Here is a 17,743-nt window from a genome sequence, read left to right as displayed (position 1 = left end):
TGTTTTGCCGCTGGTCAATTGTCTTGATCGGTTTATGGAAGCCATGACAAAACGAAACGCAGCATTGCCTTAAATCTCTCCCTTCCTATATCTTTACACTGTTCCGTACCACTTGATTCTTATGAAAATTGAATGAAGAAGACTTTTTCATGTGAACGTTGATGTATAAATATACTTTGGATTGTAAAACGAGGTTATGTTACTTTGAACAAAGTGCATTAGTTAAGTTTCCGCTTCCGATCACGTGGTGCACCATGGCTTTGTTGCCTGTCACGATGGCACGAGGCTCATCAACGCCTGCGCTGTTACCATGGAAAGTAGCACATATTTAAATGGCAGGTAACAGGTACTGTTTTTATTCCTTGGTACGATTGTGCCGGATTCGAAGCGACCACCACTCCCACCTCAGAGCGAACACGAACCGTCCGTGAAGGATTCATATTGGTAAGAAAGACACAGCGAATCGTGCTTTTTCTCTTTCATACATGTCGCATTGAATGTATCATGTGTGTGCGCTCTGGAGCTCGCAGGTTTTCATCGTAATTGTACAAACTCGAGCTCGTAATGAAAATTAGCACCGCCGTTCCTCAGGCTCATCTGGATCAGGAACAGTCAATGACGTCATTAACTATGGACATTTTGTTAATGCGCAGAAGCTGGTCACGTGATTGGTTGAATGGAAGCCCTCTCCATGCTGATTACGGATACAGATAGTTTTATTGCCATATGTAACATGCATGAATATCACAGAACGACATTGGAACTCTTTCAATAACGAGTTCTTTCAATTAAAAATATAATTTAACAAAATCGAAAAGAAAAGCAGAAATGAAAATGAAGATTCATGGTATGGTTTAAAAGTTGGACCACACTCGGATAAAAGGTATTCCATGTTAATCGCAGGATGACCTGGATCTTTAACAATATTTGAGGTTTTGCCAAACACCTGGACGTGCAGATAACACCTGGACGTGCAGATAACTTTTAGTGCAGGTAGGTCAACACCAATGATCCTCAGCGCAGCACGAACACCTCTTTCCAACAACTTGAGATCGTGTGCAGTTTTATTGCCGAACCAAACAATATAATCGATCCCGTTAAAATACTTTCAATAACTGCGGTAAAGTTCAGTAAAACATCGCGATGTTTTTCACCAACGTTTTATCATCCGTCTAACCAAATACAGGTGCTGCTGGTCCTTTTTTTTGCCTTCGCCCCCAAAGGTGGACAGACGCATGATGTTTTCGGGTTGTTCGTGATACTTCCAGTATTCAGGGTTCAGGACATAATCAGATGAAATGTGGATGGACAGGAATTTGAAAGAACTGTCTCAACATCTCGGCCGTTAATGCTGATATGGGCATGACTTCCTCAAATCGCAACGCTTCCGGGAAACCGCAACGCTTCCGGGAAATGCGGCTTCCGACTTCCGGGACTGTATTCGGTGGGTACAGAGAGAGACGGGTTTGGGACACAAGATTTTGAGGTTATAGAGGTCTTTGGGTTATGGAGGGTCTTAATGGGTTTAATGGTTCTAAAGGGTCCTAATGCTCTAAGGAAATGAATGTGCACATACTCACGTCTGTGCGGACAAACAAACCATGAAAAATCACTCGTGGTGCGACACTTTGCGAAACCAAATGGCATTCAGTAGAGTGCATACCCAGCCAGGATGAACAGTTTACGTTTTGTGTTCCACTGATGGGCCGGATCTTCACCAAAATCAAATCGATTCCTCCTTGTCGTACATCCATCCTGTCCACCAAGTTTCATCCGAATCCATCCACAACAAAACATTTCGTAAAATTCAAGCAGATCGCTGAATTCGACACCGGAAGCAGTTTTGGCTCATTGATTATTTGGTTGTTTGTTTTGATGTCCATTGTTTGAGTATAATATTTTTGAAGTGGAATTGATTTTTTTTATTTTTAGAAATTATTACAAAATAATAAAAATGAAATCGAGAAATATGTAATTCGACATAAGTATTCAAAACCCTGAGTCAATACTTCGTAGAAGTGCCTTTGGCAGAGATTACAGCTTCAAGTCTTCTTGGGTATGTCTATCAGATTTGCACATCTGGATTTGGGGAGTTTCTCCCATTCTTCCTTGGAGATTTGCTCAAGCTCTGTCAAGTTGGATGGGGAGCATCTGTGAACAGCAATATTCAAGTCTTTCCACAGATTCTCAATGGGATTCAAGTCTGGCCTTTAGCTGGGCCACTCAAGGACTTTCTCATTCTTCTTCTGAAGCCATTCCAGTGTTGCTTTGGTTGTATGATTGGGGTCAATCAGTTTCCTGTTGAAACGTAAATCTTCGCCTTAGTCTAAGGTCTTCTGCACTCTGAAGCAGGTTCTCCTCAAGGATTTGCCTGTATTTGGCTCCATTCATTGTTCCCTCTATCCTTACATCTCTGAGTCCCTGCTGCTGAAAATCATCCCCATAGCATGATGTTGCCACCTCAATGTTTCATAGTAAGGATGGTGTTCGATGGATGATGAGCTGTGCTCTGTTTCCACCAGACACAGCGCTTTGCATTCAGGGCAAATAGTTCAATTTTCGTCTTGTAAGACCACATTATATTTTGCCTCATACTCTGAGTCTTTCACGTGACTTGTTGCAAACCCCAGGTGTGCTGTCATGTTCATTTTCTCTTCGGAATGGCTTCAGTCTGGCCACTCTCCCTTGAAGTCGAGATTTTTGAAGTGCTGCAGAGACTGTTGTCCTTCCGGCAGGTTCTCCCATCTCAGCCAAGGAACTCTGTAGTTCTGTTATAGTGCTCATTGGGTTCTTGGTCACCTCCCTGACCTTGCCTGGTTGCTCAGTTTGGTCAGACGGCCAGCTCGAGGAAGAGTCTGGGTAGTTCCATATTCTATCCATTTCCTAATGATGGAGATCATTGTGCTCTTGGGAACTTTCAACACTTTAAAAATTGTTTTATACCCTTCCCCAGATCTTCGCCTCCTCGGAGTTCTACGGACAGTTCCTTGGACTTCATGGTAGAGTTTCTGCTCCGACACGCACTGTCAACTGTGGAACCTTTATATAGTAGAAAGGTGTTTTTCTTTCTAAATCATGTCCAATCAATTCAGTTGGTGACAGGTGGACTCCAATCAAGTTGTAGAGATGTCTCAAGGATGATCAAAGGAAATTGGATGCACCTGAGCTCAATTTGGAGTGTCATAGCAAAAGGGGTTGAATACTTATTGACTCGAGACATTTCAGCTTTTCATTATTTCATTATTTTGTAAAAAATAAAATAAAAGAAAAAAATTCCACTTTGACATTATGGGGTATTTTGTGTTTATCAGTGACAAAAAAAATAATCTCAATTTAATCCATTTTAAATTCATGTTGTAACACAACAATTTGTGGAAAAGTCAACGGGTGCGAACACTTAAGGCAATGTGTATGTATATACGAGTATTTATTAAAAAAATATATAAAATACTTGGGTCAAACATTTTCTTTGGTTTGACTTTCTTTTTTTTTCTTTTTTTGTATGCAAGATCGAGGCTCGTGAAAGAGCGAACATCGATCGCTCAAAAATCAAACAGACACATACAACATATAATGAGAGCGGTAGACAAGATGGGGAGAGAGGGGGAAGCACACAAACACAACATTTGAGAGCAGGGACATCGGGAGATCTGTGGGAGGGAGGAGGGGGGGTGGGGGGGGGGGGGGAGAAGTATAAAACACATGGACAATGCAAGGAATTTCAGGAAAGAAGTTTGTATTTCAAAAAAGTGGATTCCACAAAAGAAGATTTGACATCCTTGCCAAATATAGGGTAGGTTGGTTTTATTGTCCCCCGTCGCACCGCGGAGCGAAAGGGGGACTATGGTTTTCCCCTCCGTACGTGCGTGCGTAAGCGAAGGACCGAATTCTAATTTGATGTGTGGGTGCAACCCACGTCAAAATCCAAGATGGCCGCCGCCATGTATGTCTGATGCCATGTATGGCTGAACCTTGTGAGCAGAATATGTTGAAAAATAAACGAACTACTAACGTCTAATCTGGTGTGTGGGTGTATCTAGGCATAAGGAAGAACGATAGTGAAAATTGGGTCACCACGTCAAAATCCAAGATGGCCGCCACCATATATATGTCTGAACCTTGTGAGCGAAATATCTTGAAAAATAAACGAACTACTAACGTCTAATCTGGTGTGTGGGTGTATCTAGGCATAAGGAAGAACGATAGTGAAAATTGGATCACCACGTCAAAATCCAAGAATGCCGCCACCATATATATGTCTGAACCTTGTGAGCGAAATATCTTGAAAAATAAGCGAAGTACTAACTTCTAATCTGGTGTGTGGGTGTATCTCGGCATAAGGGAGAACGCTATTGAAAATTGGGTCGCCTCGTCAAAATCCAAGATGGCCACCTTGTGTCTTCCACTTTGTCAACTCGCATCACTTCACCGACGGGGGACCTTGGCGTAACGCTTGTTTACTTTAATAGACACCATAAGATTTTGTTTCAGATTAACTGTCATACGAAATGCCCATCTCTCACAACCTGCCGGTCAAACAAATGACGTAACATGTAAACAAAATGGATCTTCCAGAGCAGGTGCAATTTTGATGGTTGGCCAGGTAACCAGAATGTTCTTTAAAAGCATTGTTTTGATACTAACTTTCCTAACCTTCCATTTACCCCTTCCCCCCCCCCCCCCCCCATAGGAAATTTCATCACCAACTTGAGCGGTAAGTTGGTTTTTATTTTCTCACAACATATGATTCTTTGGCCAATGATGAAAGGTAAAAGGTCTGAGTTGTTGCATGCTTGGAGCTTTGTCCTTCCCTGTCTGTTTGGCCCTGTCTGTTTCTTGGAGGGCAGTTTTGGGCAGTGGCAGGTGGCACCAAATTAACATTTTGGCACGGAATATCTTTGGTTGTGATGGAGATTCAACTCGACCTGCAATTTTGTGCCATACATGCTACACACACTCACTGCTTACATTTGCTTACATTGCTTACATATCATTTGTAGCTCCATTGAGTGACAATGATCACATGTTTTCAATCTGAGGCCTAATATCTGGCGAGTTCTAGTGTGAACAGTCAAAACTTGTTGATGCATCTGTGTATACTTTGGTGTGTGTATGTAGAAGAAAGGTGCATTGATCAAGTGGCAGAGAGAATGAGTCTTCCTTGGTCACATTATCTTTTGGTGGGAGCTGGGAGCAACATCTGTGGCTTTGCTGTGAAGAGCAGGGCAGATTCAGAGGGTTTGAGTTTACACCCCACCCCCAACCCCCCATCCTCCCTCCTCCTTTACCGATGAACACCCAAAGAGTACCCAAGTTTGAAATATCTTGTGCCATGTAACCATGATGCTTCTCTCAACCGCTCCCATCGTGAATAAAAGATGTACCATTAGCTGAGAATGATTGTCATAGTTTAGAAATCTCGGAGAACAACCTGGTTTTGGTAGGTCATCTGTAATCGCCCGTTGAATAGCAACACGTATGGAATTTGCATTATTTTTTCGGGTCTGCCCTTTTTCTTTCCGTTGTGACGAAACTTCAAATCCGACCTAAAATCCGTGTGATGGGTCTTAGCTATTATTGCCTCTGGTACCCTCGAATGTTGTCATTCAGATCAGCTTGCTTGTAGATTGTTACCCTGCGCTCACGAAGCCAAAAGCGGGGTTAAGCATTCAGTTGCGTACGTACGTGTGCCGTGTGTGTCCATCTTACTATAATTCACCAAATGTCCGTCCGTCTGTCTGTTCGAAGGTACCGTAAAAACTGCTGAACCGATCGCAAAGATATTTTGGGTGGATAATCCTGGGATCTCCAGGAGTAAAATAGGCTATTTAGTTTTCGCAATTTCAGCTTTAGTCTCCAGAATTCTCAGGTTTGGGCTCCCGCATAACATTCGCGTTCGCATAACGTTCATTGTTCTCATTGTGACAATGTTGTATTACCGGGTGCCGCACAAATGGCTGCACCGATCGCTGCACAGCTGCACCGATTGAACTCGGTGACCTCGGACAAAGACCTTTTATAAGGACACGGGTTGAATCCCTGCTTGAGAGAATTCCATCCCCCTTGCCGCTATCACGGCCGTCTCTCCAACTTACAATCCCACGAGATATGCGGAAAGGACGACCCAAAACCAATATAAACATCATTCGTATATACACATCATTAAAAGTAAATAATGACCTCGGCCAAAGTTCAAACGACATTTAATCTCCACATGAGGGAATTCCACATAGCTATTTGGGCGGTGAATACGTTAACAGATCGCTGTCTCCATCGATCAGGCCAAGGCCATAAGACCTAGCGGCTCAAAATCCTTTTAACTGTTCATTTGGTAGTTTTTACAATGAAGGAAACATTAACAATGTTGTTAAAAGTTTATTTTGTGATTAATTGGAGTTATGTTGTTTGGAATGAAAAAAGAGATATCGAGTTCAAGTGAATGACAACATGCCGTGATGGTTTCTACTTTCTGAACGTGACCTTCGCGGATCGCCATATGCAGATTCGCCAGGGTCCCACGGTCGATGTTTCTATATGTGAACGTACCCGTTTGTTTGCGAACGGGTACGTTTTTCATGGAAGTCCTTCACGAACTTGCTGTCCATGTCTGACGTGCGACTGAAGGTGCTACAGGAGTGTGGAATTTTTTGGTTTCATGCTTCAGCATTCGCCATATCTGCATTGCCTGTTTGCTTCTGGCCTCCCACCCGTGCGTAGCACGGGTATCTCCCTAGTTGTAACAATTCATTTTCTCGGCAACCGTTGGTCCGATTGACATGCGATTGTCAACATGGGAGCACCTACTCCTGTAGAATATTCTCCCCCTCCCCCCCCCTCCCCCTCCCCCTCCCTCTCCCTCCCCCTCCCCCTCCCCCTACCCCTCTTCTCCCCTCTTCTCCCCTCCCCCTCCCCTCCCCGCCCTTCCCCCTCCCTGCCCTTCCCCCTCCCCGATTTGCGCCTACTCCTGTAGAATATTTTATTGATTATTATGATGTCATAGGTCACGTGGTACAGGTTGCCGACCTGGAAAAACTTCGCACCTCTATATCTCTGAAACCACTCCATAGAAAAAATTGACACTTGGCTCATTGTCAAGTACTCCCCATTAGTAGGGGAGCCAGAGTGAGCTATCGTGCAAAATAACGGTTGGAGGTGGGGATGGATGCTATACTTTCTTTGAATGGATTTTCTGGTAGATATATTCATTCCGCATAGATTCTAGGTTGTGTGCTCTGCGAAAACTCTTGCGAACTGAAATTATGGCCATAACTTTGAATTTTTGCATGCAACAATTTTGGTCAAAAAATTAGGGGTAGGGGAAATACATTTGGGATTTAGATAGGGTCAGCTTTGATGAAAACACACATGTTAGGCATCAGTTGAAAGGTATTGGCCCAGGCTACAATTTGGTAGTAAAATTATTTTGATTACATCACCGATGACATCAGAGGTCAAAAGGTCACCGATTTGGAAGGGAAGTGAAAATTAAGGTATCTCGTCAATAGATTGCCCCATTTCAGACATTTTTTGTATACTTTTTTTATTTTTTATTTTTTGTATACTGAATCGAGGCTCGTGAAAGAGCTAACATTTACTTCACAAACAAATCAACCAGACAAACAAAACACACAAAAAGCGGGAGCGGAAAACAAGATGGGGAGAGAAGGTGAAGCACACAACACAACATTTGAGAGCAGGGAGATGTGTGGAAGGGAGAGGGCTTGGGGGGAGGAGGCATGGGAAGGGGGGGGGGGGGTGGAGGGAGAAGTATAAAACACAAGGACACCAATGACTTCCAGGACAGAAGTTGGTATTTCAAAAAAGTGGAATTGGGGTGAAATTAGCGGGGGTAGAAAAGATCAAAGTTTTGGATGGGGGAAGATAAGAGATGGTGGTGAACAGCTGTTTTAAAGACCTGGAGGGTGGAGTGGGATTGAAGAGAGTGAGGGAGTTTGTTCCAGAGGTGGGAGAAAAGAGGAATGAAGGAGTGAAGGTGAGCAGAGAGTCTTGATTTTGGCAGTTTGACCATAAGAGGGTTGCAGGCAGATCTTGTGCGACCTGTAGGAATATTTGCGGGACAGAGCCCAGAGAGAGCTGGGGGGGCAAGGCCAGAGAGGAGTCGGTAGAAGATGGAAAGACCACCAACCTGCCTGCGGTGAGTGAGTGAGGCCCTTGGAGTTGGCTTCATCGCGGGAGATTCCAATGATTCTGAATGCTTTGGTTTCAACAGCGTGAAGACGAGCTAGGTGTGAGGCAGGAGCACCAGCCCAGAGGGGAGAGCAGTATTCCATTGAGCTGCGGATGAAAGCCTTGTATGTGGTGAGGAGCTCAGGTGTGCCAAGGAAGGACTTTGCACGACGGAGGATGCCCAGTCGGCGACTGGCTTTGGAGGCCAGATTTGAAATGTGGTTTTCCCAGGAAAGATCATGGCAGATAGAGAGACCCAAAAGCTTGAGTGACAGAACTTCTTGGAGAGGATTATTCAGAAAGTGGATGGGAGGGTTGTCCAGTCGGTCTTTTCGGAGAGACATCGTAAGAGTGTGAGATTTGTCAGGATTGAAAGACATGTTCCACTTGTTTGCCCAGTCTGTGATTTTGTCCAGGTCTGCAGAGAGTGAGGAGGCAGCAGACTGCCGATCTGAGGGATGAAGAATGGAGCGACAGAGAGTAGAGTCATCAGCAAAGAGATACAGAGGATTTTCAAGAGAGTCAGAGAGATCATTGATAAAGACCAGAAAAAGCACAGGGCCTAGAACACTGCCTTGTGGAACTCCAGCCTGAACAGGAAGAGGAGATGAGAGAAACCCATTCAGGGCCACACGTTGACTACGACTAGAGAGGAAGTCCGCCAGCCATGCGTGGAGATTTCCATGGATACCAAAAGAGGAGAGTTTGGTGAGCAGAGCGGGGTGCCAGACCGTATCGAAGGCACGTGATATGTCAAGGGAGACTGCTCTAATTTCCTGTTTGGCATTGAGGACCTCCATCCATTGTTGAGAAAGCAGAAGCAGCATGTCCAGAGTAGAGTGTCCAGGTCTGAAACCAAATTGATGGTCAGAGATCAAGCCATTGGAGAAGAGGAAAGATTTCATATCTGAAGCAATGATGGATTCCATGACTTTGCTGATAATTGGGAGAAGGCTGATTGGTCTGTAGTTGCAAGGATCTGTTTTTGCACCTTTTTTGTGCAAAGCGGTGATGTTGGCAGATTTCCAAGCAGATGGAAGATGACCTTGAGCAAAAGAGAAGGTGAAGAGAACAGAGAGAGGGAGTGAAAGAGCGGAAGAACAGGATTTTAGGACCCGTGGGCTGATGCCGTCAGGTCCAGTTGCAGAATCCGAGTCGAGGGTTGACAAACTTTTCCACCTTGTCAGGAGGAAAGGGCACAGAGTCCAGGAGCAGCTAATATACTCTTTAGCTGCTCCTAAAGCATACCAATAAAGTTAGAATAACAAATATACTCTTTATATAAGAAGATATATCGGCAAAGTTTTGAATATAAATAAAGTTTACAAAAGATGCGTATTTGTTATGTAAACCCATTTCAACGGAACGGTAATTTTTGGAAAAATCACCAAAATTGGGGAATTCTTGAGATACAGATAGCATTCATTATTTTCACTTGATGGTGTAGCAGCATAGATTCTATCTTGATCTAGCTTCATAATGCATTCAATAACAATTTTATATCAGATAACACTTTGGGTATTAAAATTCCTTTGATTACAGCATCGAAGACGACACCAGAGCTTCTTTTTTTTTTTTTTTTTTTTTTTTTTTTTTTTTTTGGATACTGAATCGAGGCTCGTGAAAGAGCTAACATTTACTTCACAAACAAATCACAAACAAATCGACCAGACAAACAAAATACACAAAAAGAGGGAGCGGAAGACAAGATGGGGAGAAAAGGGGAAGCACACAAACACAACATCCGAGAGCAGGGAGATGTGTGGAAGGGAGAGGGCCCGGGGGGAGGAGGCATGGGAAGGGGGGGGGGGGGGGAGGGAGAAGTATAAAGCACAAGGACACCAAGGACTTCCAGGACAGAAGTTGGTATTTCAAAAAGGGGAATTGGGGTTTTAATTAGCGTGGGTAGAAAAGATCAAGGTTTTGGATTGGGGAAGATAAGAGATGGTGGTGAACAGCTGTTTTAAAGACTTGGAGGGTGGAGTGGGATTGAAGAGAGTGAGGGAGTTTGTTCCAGAGGCGGGAGAAAAGAGGAATGAAGGAGTGAAGGTGAGCAGAGAGTCTTGATTTTGGCAGTTTAACCAAAAGAGGGTTGCAGGCAGATCTTGTGCGACCTGTAGGAATATTTGCGGGACAGAGCCCAGAGAGAGCTGGGGGGGGCAAGGCCAGAGAGGAGTCGGTAGAAGACGGAAAGACCACCAACCTGCCTGCGGTGAGTGAGTGAGAGGCCCTTGGAGTTAGCTTCATCGCGGGAGATTCCAATGATTCTGAATGCTTTGGTTTCAACAGCGCGAAGGCGAGCTAGGTGTGAGGCAGGAGCACCAGCCCAGAGGGGAGAGCAGTATTCCATTGAGCTGCGGATGAAAGCCTTGTATGTGGTGAGGAGCTCAGGTGTGCCAAGGAAGGACTTCGCACGACGGAGGATGCCCAGTCGGCGACTGGCTTTGGAGGCCAGATTTGAAATGTGGTTTTTCCAGGAAAGATCATGGCAGATAGTGAGACCCAAAAGCTTGAGTGACAGAACTTCTTGGAGAGGATTATTCAGAAAGTGGATGGGAGGGTTGTCCAGTCGGTCTTTTCGGAGAGACATCGTAAGAGTGTGAGATTTGTCAGGATTGAAAGACATGTTCCACTTGTTTGCCCAGTCTGTGATTTTGTCAAGGTCTGCAGAGAGTGAGGAGGCTGCAGACTGCCGATCTGAGGGATGAAGAATGGAGCGACAGAGAGAAGAGTCGTCAGCAAAGAGATAGAGAGGATTTTCAAGAGAGTCAGAGAGATCATTGATGAAGACCAGAAAAAGCACAGGGCCCAGAACACTGCCTTGGGGAACTCCAGCCTGAACAGGAAGAGGAGATGAGAGAAACCCATTCAGGGCCACACGTTGACTACGACTAGAGAGGAAGGTGCGGCCAAAACTCAAAGGACGACTCAAAAGGTCATTGATCTAAAAGGGAAGTGAAAATCTGTTTTTATGTTATTCATATATCGAATAATGTGTCATTCATTTTTATTTCAGGCTTGTTGCTACAGCCATCTTGGAACATCTATAGGGGACTCATCGATTCAAGTTGGTCAGAAAAGAAAGACTCTTAATGGGACAAATGTGAAAATCTAGGTACCTCTTCAATAAGATGTCTTATATCACATAAACCATGAGAACTAAAATAACAAACATATTACTGAAGAAAGTGAACTCACGAACAAAGTTTTTGATAGCGAGATATTCATCAAAAGTAATATAGTCATTATGTTGACCCCTTGTGTTGTTCGAGCCAAATTTGTGGAAATTGCTAGAAAAAGATGTATCCTGCATAATTTTACATTATAATGTTTTTTGTTATTTTACTCATCGGTACTCATGATGTGTTATTCATGTTACAGGTTTGTTGCCACAACAATTATGGAACCTCTGGGGGACTCATCGATTCAAGTTGGTCAGAAAAGGAAGACTCATCATGAGACAGATTACGACTCCTGTCTAATCTGCCAGAAGAAGATATCATCTCCCCTTCAGAAAATCACAAGTAGAGGTTATGCATCATTATTGCAAGCTGTAACGCAACGGGGTGATAGTGTCGCATGCCGTCTCATAGACGATGCCAAAAAGAAGGACTCATTCTTGCACAGAAATCCCAAGGTTCACGCTGACTGCCGCAGTGCATATGTCAACAACAAAACCGTAGAACAGAAAAGGGTGAAGTTGCAGGCAGAGATCGATTCAAGTGAAGCACCTGTTGGCTTATCAACTCGCTCAAAGATTGTTTCGAAATTCGATTTTAAAACGACATGTTTTGTTTGTGGTAAAGAGAGAGACAGAAAAGGTGATAGAAAACTTCGTCTTGTTGCCACTGAGGATCGACAGCAATCGATATGGAACAAAGCGAAAGAACTACATGACGAAACAATGTTGCATTTATTGCAGGGAAGTGGTGATGATATGATTGCTAGTGATTTCAGGTATCATAAACTGTGCTTAGAGAACTTCTTAACGAAACGTGTTATAGCAAAAAATACTGATATGGGGTTAACGTCATACGAAGAAGGATTTCTATGGGTAATTTCTAAGATTGAACCGAAATTGTTCAACGATGGTTGTGTTTATTCAGTTTCTTATTTGCGTGATATGCTAAGAAGTTGGTTACTTGATAATAATGTTGAAAATGCAATGTCAGTTGGTAGTGATATGCGGCTCTTGTCTAGGCAGTTTCAAAACCATTATGGCGACAGGGTAATTATTGTTCCACAGGTTGGAGCTTCCAATCTTTTATGCTCCTCTGAGCTAAATTTGGCAAAAGTACTTGCAGAAGTTAAAAAGGTAAAGAGTCAGTTAAAAGATTTTGATTACATTGAGCTTGGCACTGAAACTGAAAATGAAAAAGTTACCACAGAGTCTGAACAGGTAGGTGTAGGTCAATACTGTGTGTCTATGAAAGAATCATTCCATACCGCGAAAGCTATTCGTAGTCGAGTGAAATATATCAGTATTAAGGATAAGATGCAATCAAGTATGTCATCAGAACAAATTAATGTTCAACAGACTAACATGGCCATCTCTTATGAGTCTGCTGAGAAATGTGTCCCAACTGATCTTTACAACCACATTGCATGGATGATAACAGGAGCAGATGAAGAAATAGGGTCTGAAGGGCGTGTTGTACTAGAAAAGAAACAGCATGAAAATGTTCTTAACCTAACTCAGGATATATGTGCTGCCATTTCCAATGTAAAAACTCTGAAACTTGTTCAATATCAGAACAAGTTAAGATGATGGCAAATCTGAAGAACGATAGCTTGTCTGGAGGAGAAGAGAGGTTAAAGAAAGAAAAGGAAACGGTCACCAAAATTAAACATCTAGTCAAAGAGAAGATGATCAATCCCTTCAGATATAATACTACAGACCTCACAAACATTTCAACAGGCCAATTAGCTTCATGCAACGAGCTAGTGGAGGCAAAAGAGAGGGGACTGAAAGCTCTCAACGTAGCACAAAATGCCAATAGCCACAAAGTGGAGCCTATACGCCTGAAAACATTCATTGAAAAAGGAAAAAAACAAACGACACCCGCACAGAAGACTAAACAACTACAAATGCAAGAAAGTGCAGTGATAAGAAGTCTGTGCTTTGCACAAAATCTAAATGACTCGGGAAAAATGGAAGCTTTTTCACATGAATAGGCAAACTACCCCAGCTCACTGTTTGACCCAGATGAAGGACACCCATCCGGATACGGGATGAGAAAAGGCAACAAGGCAGATTATGTTATGGCTTGGAAGAGTACAATGGGCTCTCACTGGGAAGAGATGAATGAACTGCCTCCTTCCAAAGAAAAGACAGCCATGGTAGTTGATATGATGGCATTTATTCAACGTTGTCAAGGTATGGGATGCACCGATTTTGATCAACTACAACAAAAGTACCTTCACAAGATTCTCAGTATGAAACCAGTAGGTTGTGATGTGATTCATGTCATTGGTGACAAATATGACATCAATCCATCAAGTAGCCTGAAATATGAGGAAAGATACCGCAGGCGAAAAGGTACACAGAATCTCAAGACCTTTTGTCCCCACTCTGCTCTGTCTGTACCACAGTGGAAAAACTTCATTTCTAAAATGGAGAACAAGGAGAAGCTACTGAACTTCCTTCAAGAGTCTTGGTCAAAGAACACCCAACATATCCCAGATCAGTGTCAAGTCATCATTGGAGGATTTTCACCTGGACCAGCCATCCAGTTAACAAAAAATACAGCCTCTGAATTGTCCGATTTAACTTGTCAACCCCATGAGGAGGCCGACACACGGATATTTGCGCATATTTCCCACTGCGTGCGAGAAGATAAATGCAACAGAGTGGTGATTGTAGCCAATGATACAGATGTCGTAATCATGGCCATCTACCATGTATCACACATGCCTGAATTAGATGAACTGTGGATATGTAAAACTACCTCATCATGCTCCAGTCCAATCGAGAGAACCAAAGTACTCCTGCCATGCCACAGAATAGCAGATTATCTTTCCTCTTCCTACCCAGCAGTAGACATAACAGCAGTACTCTTGGCTGCATATATAATAACAGGATGTGACACTGTCAGCTACCCTTATTTCGTTGGAAAAAAACACGCACTCAAAATTGCTTTGGACTGTGCTCCCGCTCTTGGGCCCCTAGCAGAATATGCCAACATTGGGGACACCTTAGATATCACAACAGATGTTGTCATTTCAGCCAATAAATTCTTTTTTGCACTGTATGGAAAAAAAGATTTCTCTGGGAATTTAAATGAACTCCGTTGCCACCTCTTCATGACAAGGAAAGCGGATATTCGTTCTCTGCCAGCAACAGAGGATGCATTCCATCTCCACCTACTGCGAACCGTACACCAGCTAGCCATTTGCAAACGAGCATCCCAGTCTCAACCAACCCTACCAGATCCAATCAAATTTGGAAGGAAAGTAGAAAATGGCATCCTAATTGCAAACAGAATGACAAAGCCCCCAAAACCCAAATTAGTAAACACTTCCTGCAAATGCCAGAAAGGTAGATGCAAACGGCATTGCCCTTGCAGGGAGGCAACTGTTAAATGTACCATTGCTTGCTTGTGTTGTGGTGATCCACAAAAGTGTGATCTATCATCAGATAGTGAATACTGAATTCATGAAACTACAAATAGCTTTTGGTATGATTAAAACTAGAGAAGTTACTTTAGTCGAGACTTCCTTGCTACCCAGTGCCCAGAATTACAAATCCAGATCGTGCTTATACGTTAATTGCCACCTTCTGAAGATCGCGTAAAAATGTCTCTTTGGGGTTAACATTACGACTATTTTACTGAATGATGATTGTCTTGCTATCAATAATGTTTATGAGTTTACATTCTTTGTAATATTTTAGTTATCTAATGGAAGAGGTGCCTAGCTAGATATTCGCTTCCAGGGACATTTACGATCGATGACCTTTTGAGCTCTTATGACGTCATCGATGATGTAATCAAAATAATTGTACTACTAAGGTACAGTTCAGTGTTATGTCTGATTTAAAATAGTTATTGAGTACATTATGAAGCTGGATAAAGTTAGAATATATGCTGTTACACCATAAAATGAGAAGAAATGAAGGATATATGTGTTTCTAAGAATTTCCCGATTTTGGTCATTTTTCAACATTTTCCCTTTCTGTTGTAAGGGGTTTACATAACAACTATGTATCATCTATAAACTTTAATGATATTAAAAACTTTGCCTCTAAGTCTTCTTATATAAAGAGTATCTTTGTTATTCTACACTTTATTGGTATGTATGAAATGGGGCAGTCTGACAAGATGCCTTAATTTTCACTTCCCTTCCAAATCGGTGACCTTTTGACCTCTGATGACGTCATCGGTGATGTAATCAAAATAATTTTACTACCAAATTGTAGCCTGGGCCAATACCTTTCTACTGATGCCTAACGTGTGTTTTCGTCAAAGCTGACCCTATCTAAATCCCAAATGTATTTCCCCTACCCCTAATTTTTGGACCAAAATTGTTGCATGCAAAAATTCAAAGTTATGGCCATAATTTCAGTTCGCAAGAGTTTTCGCAGAGCACACAACCTAGAATCTATGCGGAATGAATATATCTACCAAAAAACAGTCAAAGTATAGCATCCATCCCCACCTGCATCGGGATTTTAGGGCTTTGGCTCCCCTACTACATGGGGAATAAGATATGTTAGATTGTCATCGGTGCCTTCATTGTGACGTCATAATTCAACAAGTATAACACTTGTCTGATCATTATTTTTAAAATGGCAGCAACCTTTGGTCTGATGGACACAATTTTCACCAGAGGAGCGCTTCCTCCGTTCGAATATTTTAATGGTAATCATGACGTCATAGGTCACGTGGTACAGGTGCCATCTTGGAGAAACCGAAAAATGTCGCACCTCTGTCTCCAAAACCGCTGCATGGAAAAATATTGAAACATGGCTCATTGTAAAGAACTCCATATGGGGAATGTGTTAACGATGACGTCATTGGTGCCATAATTATGACATTCGACAGGGACAACGCTTGGTCTGATCAGTTTGAAATGTATTGAGCGTGATCTGAGCAACAATTATATTGGAGAATATAAATTTATGATGTCATAGCTCATGTGGTCTGGCAGCCATATTGGATCAAAGAAAAAAAATGTTCAAAAAGAGAAGAGTTGGTTTACACCAAGTTGACTGCACAGGGTAAGTATTCTATGAATACCATCTAGTTGGTAAAGTGATGTGGTCTTACCATGCAATGATAGGAATGTCCGTGGAATTTCATTTTCGTAGTCGTCAACAACAACGTTGTCTCCAGTAGTGGTGTTTGTCCATCTCGGCTCTCTGCTCACCTTCACTCTTTCATTCCTCTTTTCTCCCGCCTCTGGAACAAACTCCCACACTCCCTTCAATCCCACTCCTCCCTCCATGTCTTTAAAACAGCTGTTCACCACCATCTCTTATCTTCCCCCATCCAAAACCTTGATCTTTTCTACCCCCACTAATTCACCCCAGATCCACCTTGTTTGAAATTCCAACTTCTTTCCTGGAAGTCCTGGCAGTGTCCATATGTTTATACCTCCTCCCCCCCCCCCCCTTCACATGTCTCCCCCCCAAAGCCCTCTCCCTCCCACAGATCTCTCGATGTCTCCATGTCTCTCGGTCCCTACTCTCAAATGTTGTGTTTGTGTCCTTCCCCCTCTCTCCCCATCTTGTCTACCGCTCCCGATGTTATTTGTTTTATGTGTCTGTCTTTCTGTGTGATTAATGTTCGCTCTTTCACGAGCCTCGATCTTGTATTAAAAAAAAAGAAGAAAAAAAGACAGCCGTAATTTGCATCTCAGTTTTTGATGTTCCCGTTGAATGGATAATAAGCCCAATTCTTGCATAAAACCTTCCACACTGTGCACAGGTGAACTCAGGGATTGGTGATAACCTTACAAATTTGATCAATAATCAATTTGGTTTGGCGATAACCTTACAAGGCAATAACCTTTCAAATCGGTCTCATGAGAACTCTGTTCCCAACAACTGCCGATTGGTGAACTCTGTTCCCAACAACTGCCGATAAATTGTATAATCTTTGGCTGCTTTTGGGATAATAAATTTTTTTTTTTTTTTTTAATCCTTGCATTGTTTATGGATTTGTTGTTGTTCTTTAAATATTTTCTAATTTCATTTCATTGAAACATTATGGTATTGGTTTTGAAATGATCATTTTTTTTTTCAGTTGAATTTTCATTTACAATGGAATTTACGTGAAGTTTGATGTCATTGTGATACGTAGAATTGAATAAACCATTTTTATTATTTTGACCTTTGGATGACTTCTTTATTTATTTTTTATTTTGTTTACAACATTGAGGCTTGTGTAAGAGCAACAACAACAACAACATGCATTTTAAGGCCATTTTCCCTGCTAGAGCGGGGGTTAGCCTTGCGGTCCCCATGACAATCTTCTCCATTTTGCCCTATTTTCTGCATCTCTCCTTGTTTAACCCCCTTGCCCGCATTTCTTTTTCCACCATCTTTAGCCAAGTC

The 17,743-nt window shown here is 42.5% G+C and overlaps 1 protein-coding gene across 2 annotated transcripts; it reads left to right on the top strand.

Moving 5' to 3' along the window:
- The first annotated feature begins 206 nt into the window (after positions 1-206).
- LOC144892354 (uncharacterized) lies at positions 207-17,518 on the top strand. 2 transcript variants are annotated; one of them, XM_078778509.1, is made up of 5 exons: positions 230-444; positions 4,691-4,714; positions 5,119-5,238; positions 11,204-11,302; positions 11,569-17,518. In XM_078778509.1, the coding sequence occupies exon 5, from the start codon at positions 13,420-13,422 to the stop codon at positions 14,836-14,838; it is 1,419 nt and encodes a 472-aa protein (XP_078634635.1). In that variant the 5' UTR covers positions 230-444; positions 4,691-4,714; positions 5,119-5,238; positions 11,204-11,302; positions 11,569-13,419; the 3' UTR covers positions 14,839-17,518. The 2 variants fall into 2 exon arrangements, with proteins under 2 accessions (XP_078634634.1, XP_078634635.1); XM_078778508.1 differs by lacking the exon at positions 11,204-11,302 and having other exon boundaries at positions 207-444.
- Positions 17,519-17,743: the final 225 nt, after the last annotated feature.

The sequence above is a fragment of the Myxine glutinosa genome, chromosome 5 (genome assembly GCF_964187855.1).
Source record: "Myxine glutinosa chromosome 5, kmMyxGlut1.1, whole genome shotgun sequence".
In the NCBI taxonomy this organism is placed as follows: Eukaryota; Metazoa; Chordata; class Myxini; order Myxiniformes; family Myxinidae; genus Myxine; species Myxine glutinosa.
The sequence above is the reverse complement of the archived record's forward strand: the minus strand, read 5'-3'. Positions and strand labels throughout refer to the sequence as shown.

What these genes read in the sequence shown, in the direction of transcription:
- LOC144892354 (XM_078778508.1), top strand. Translation starts at nt 13,420, where the DNA reads ATGAGAAAAGGCAACAAGGCAGATTATGTTATGGCTTGGAAGAGTACA.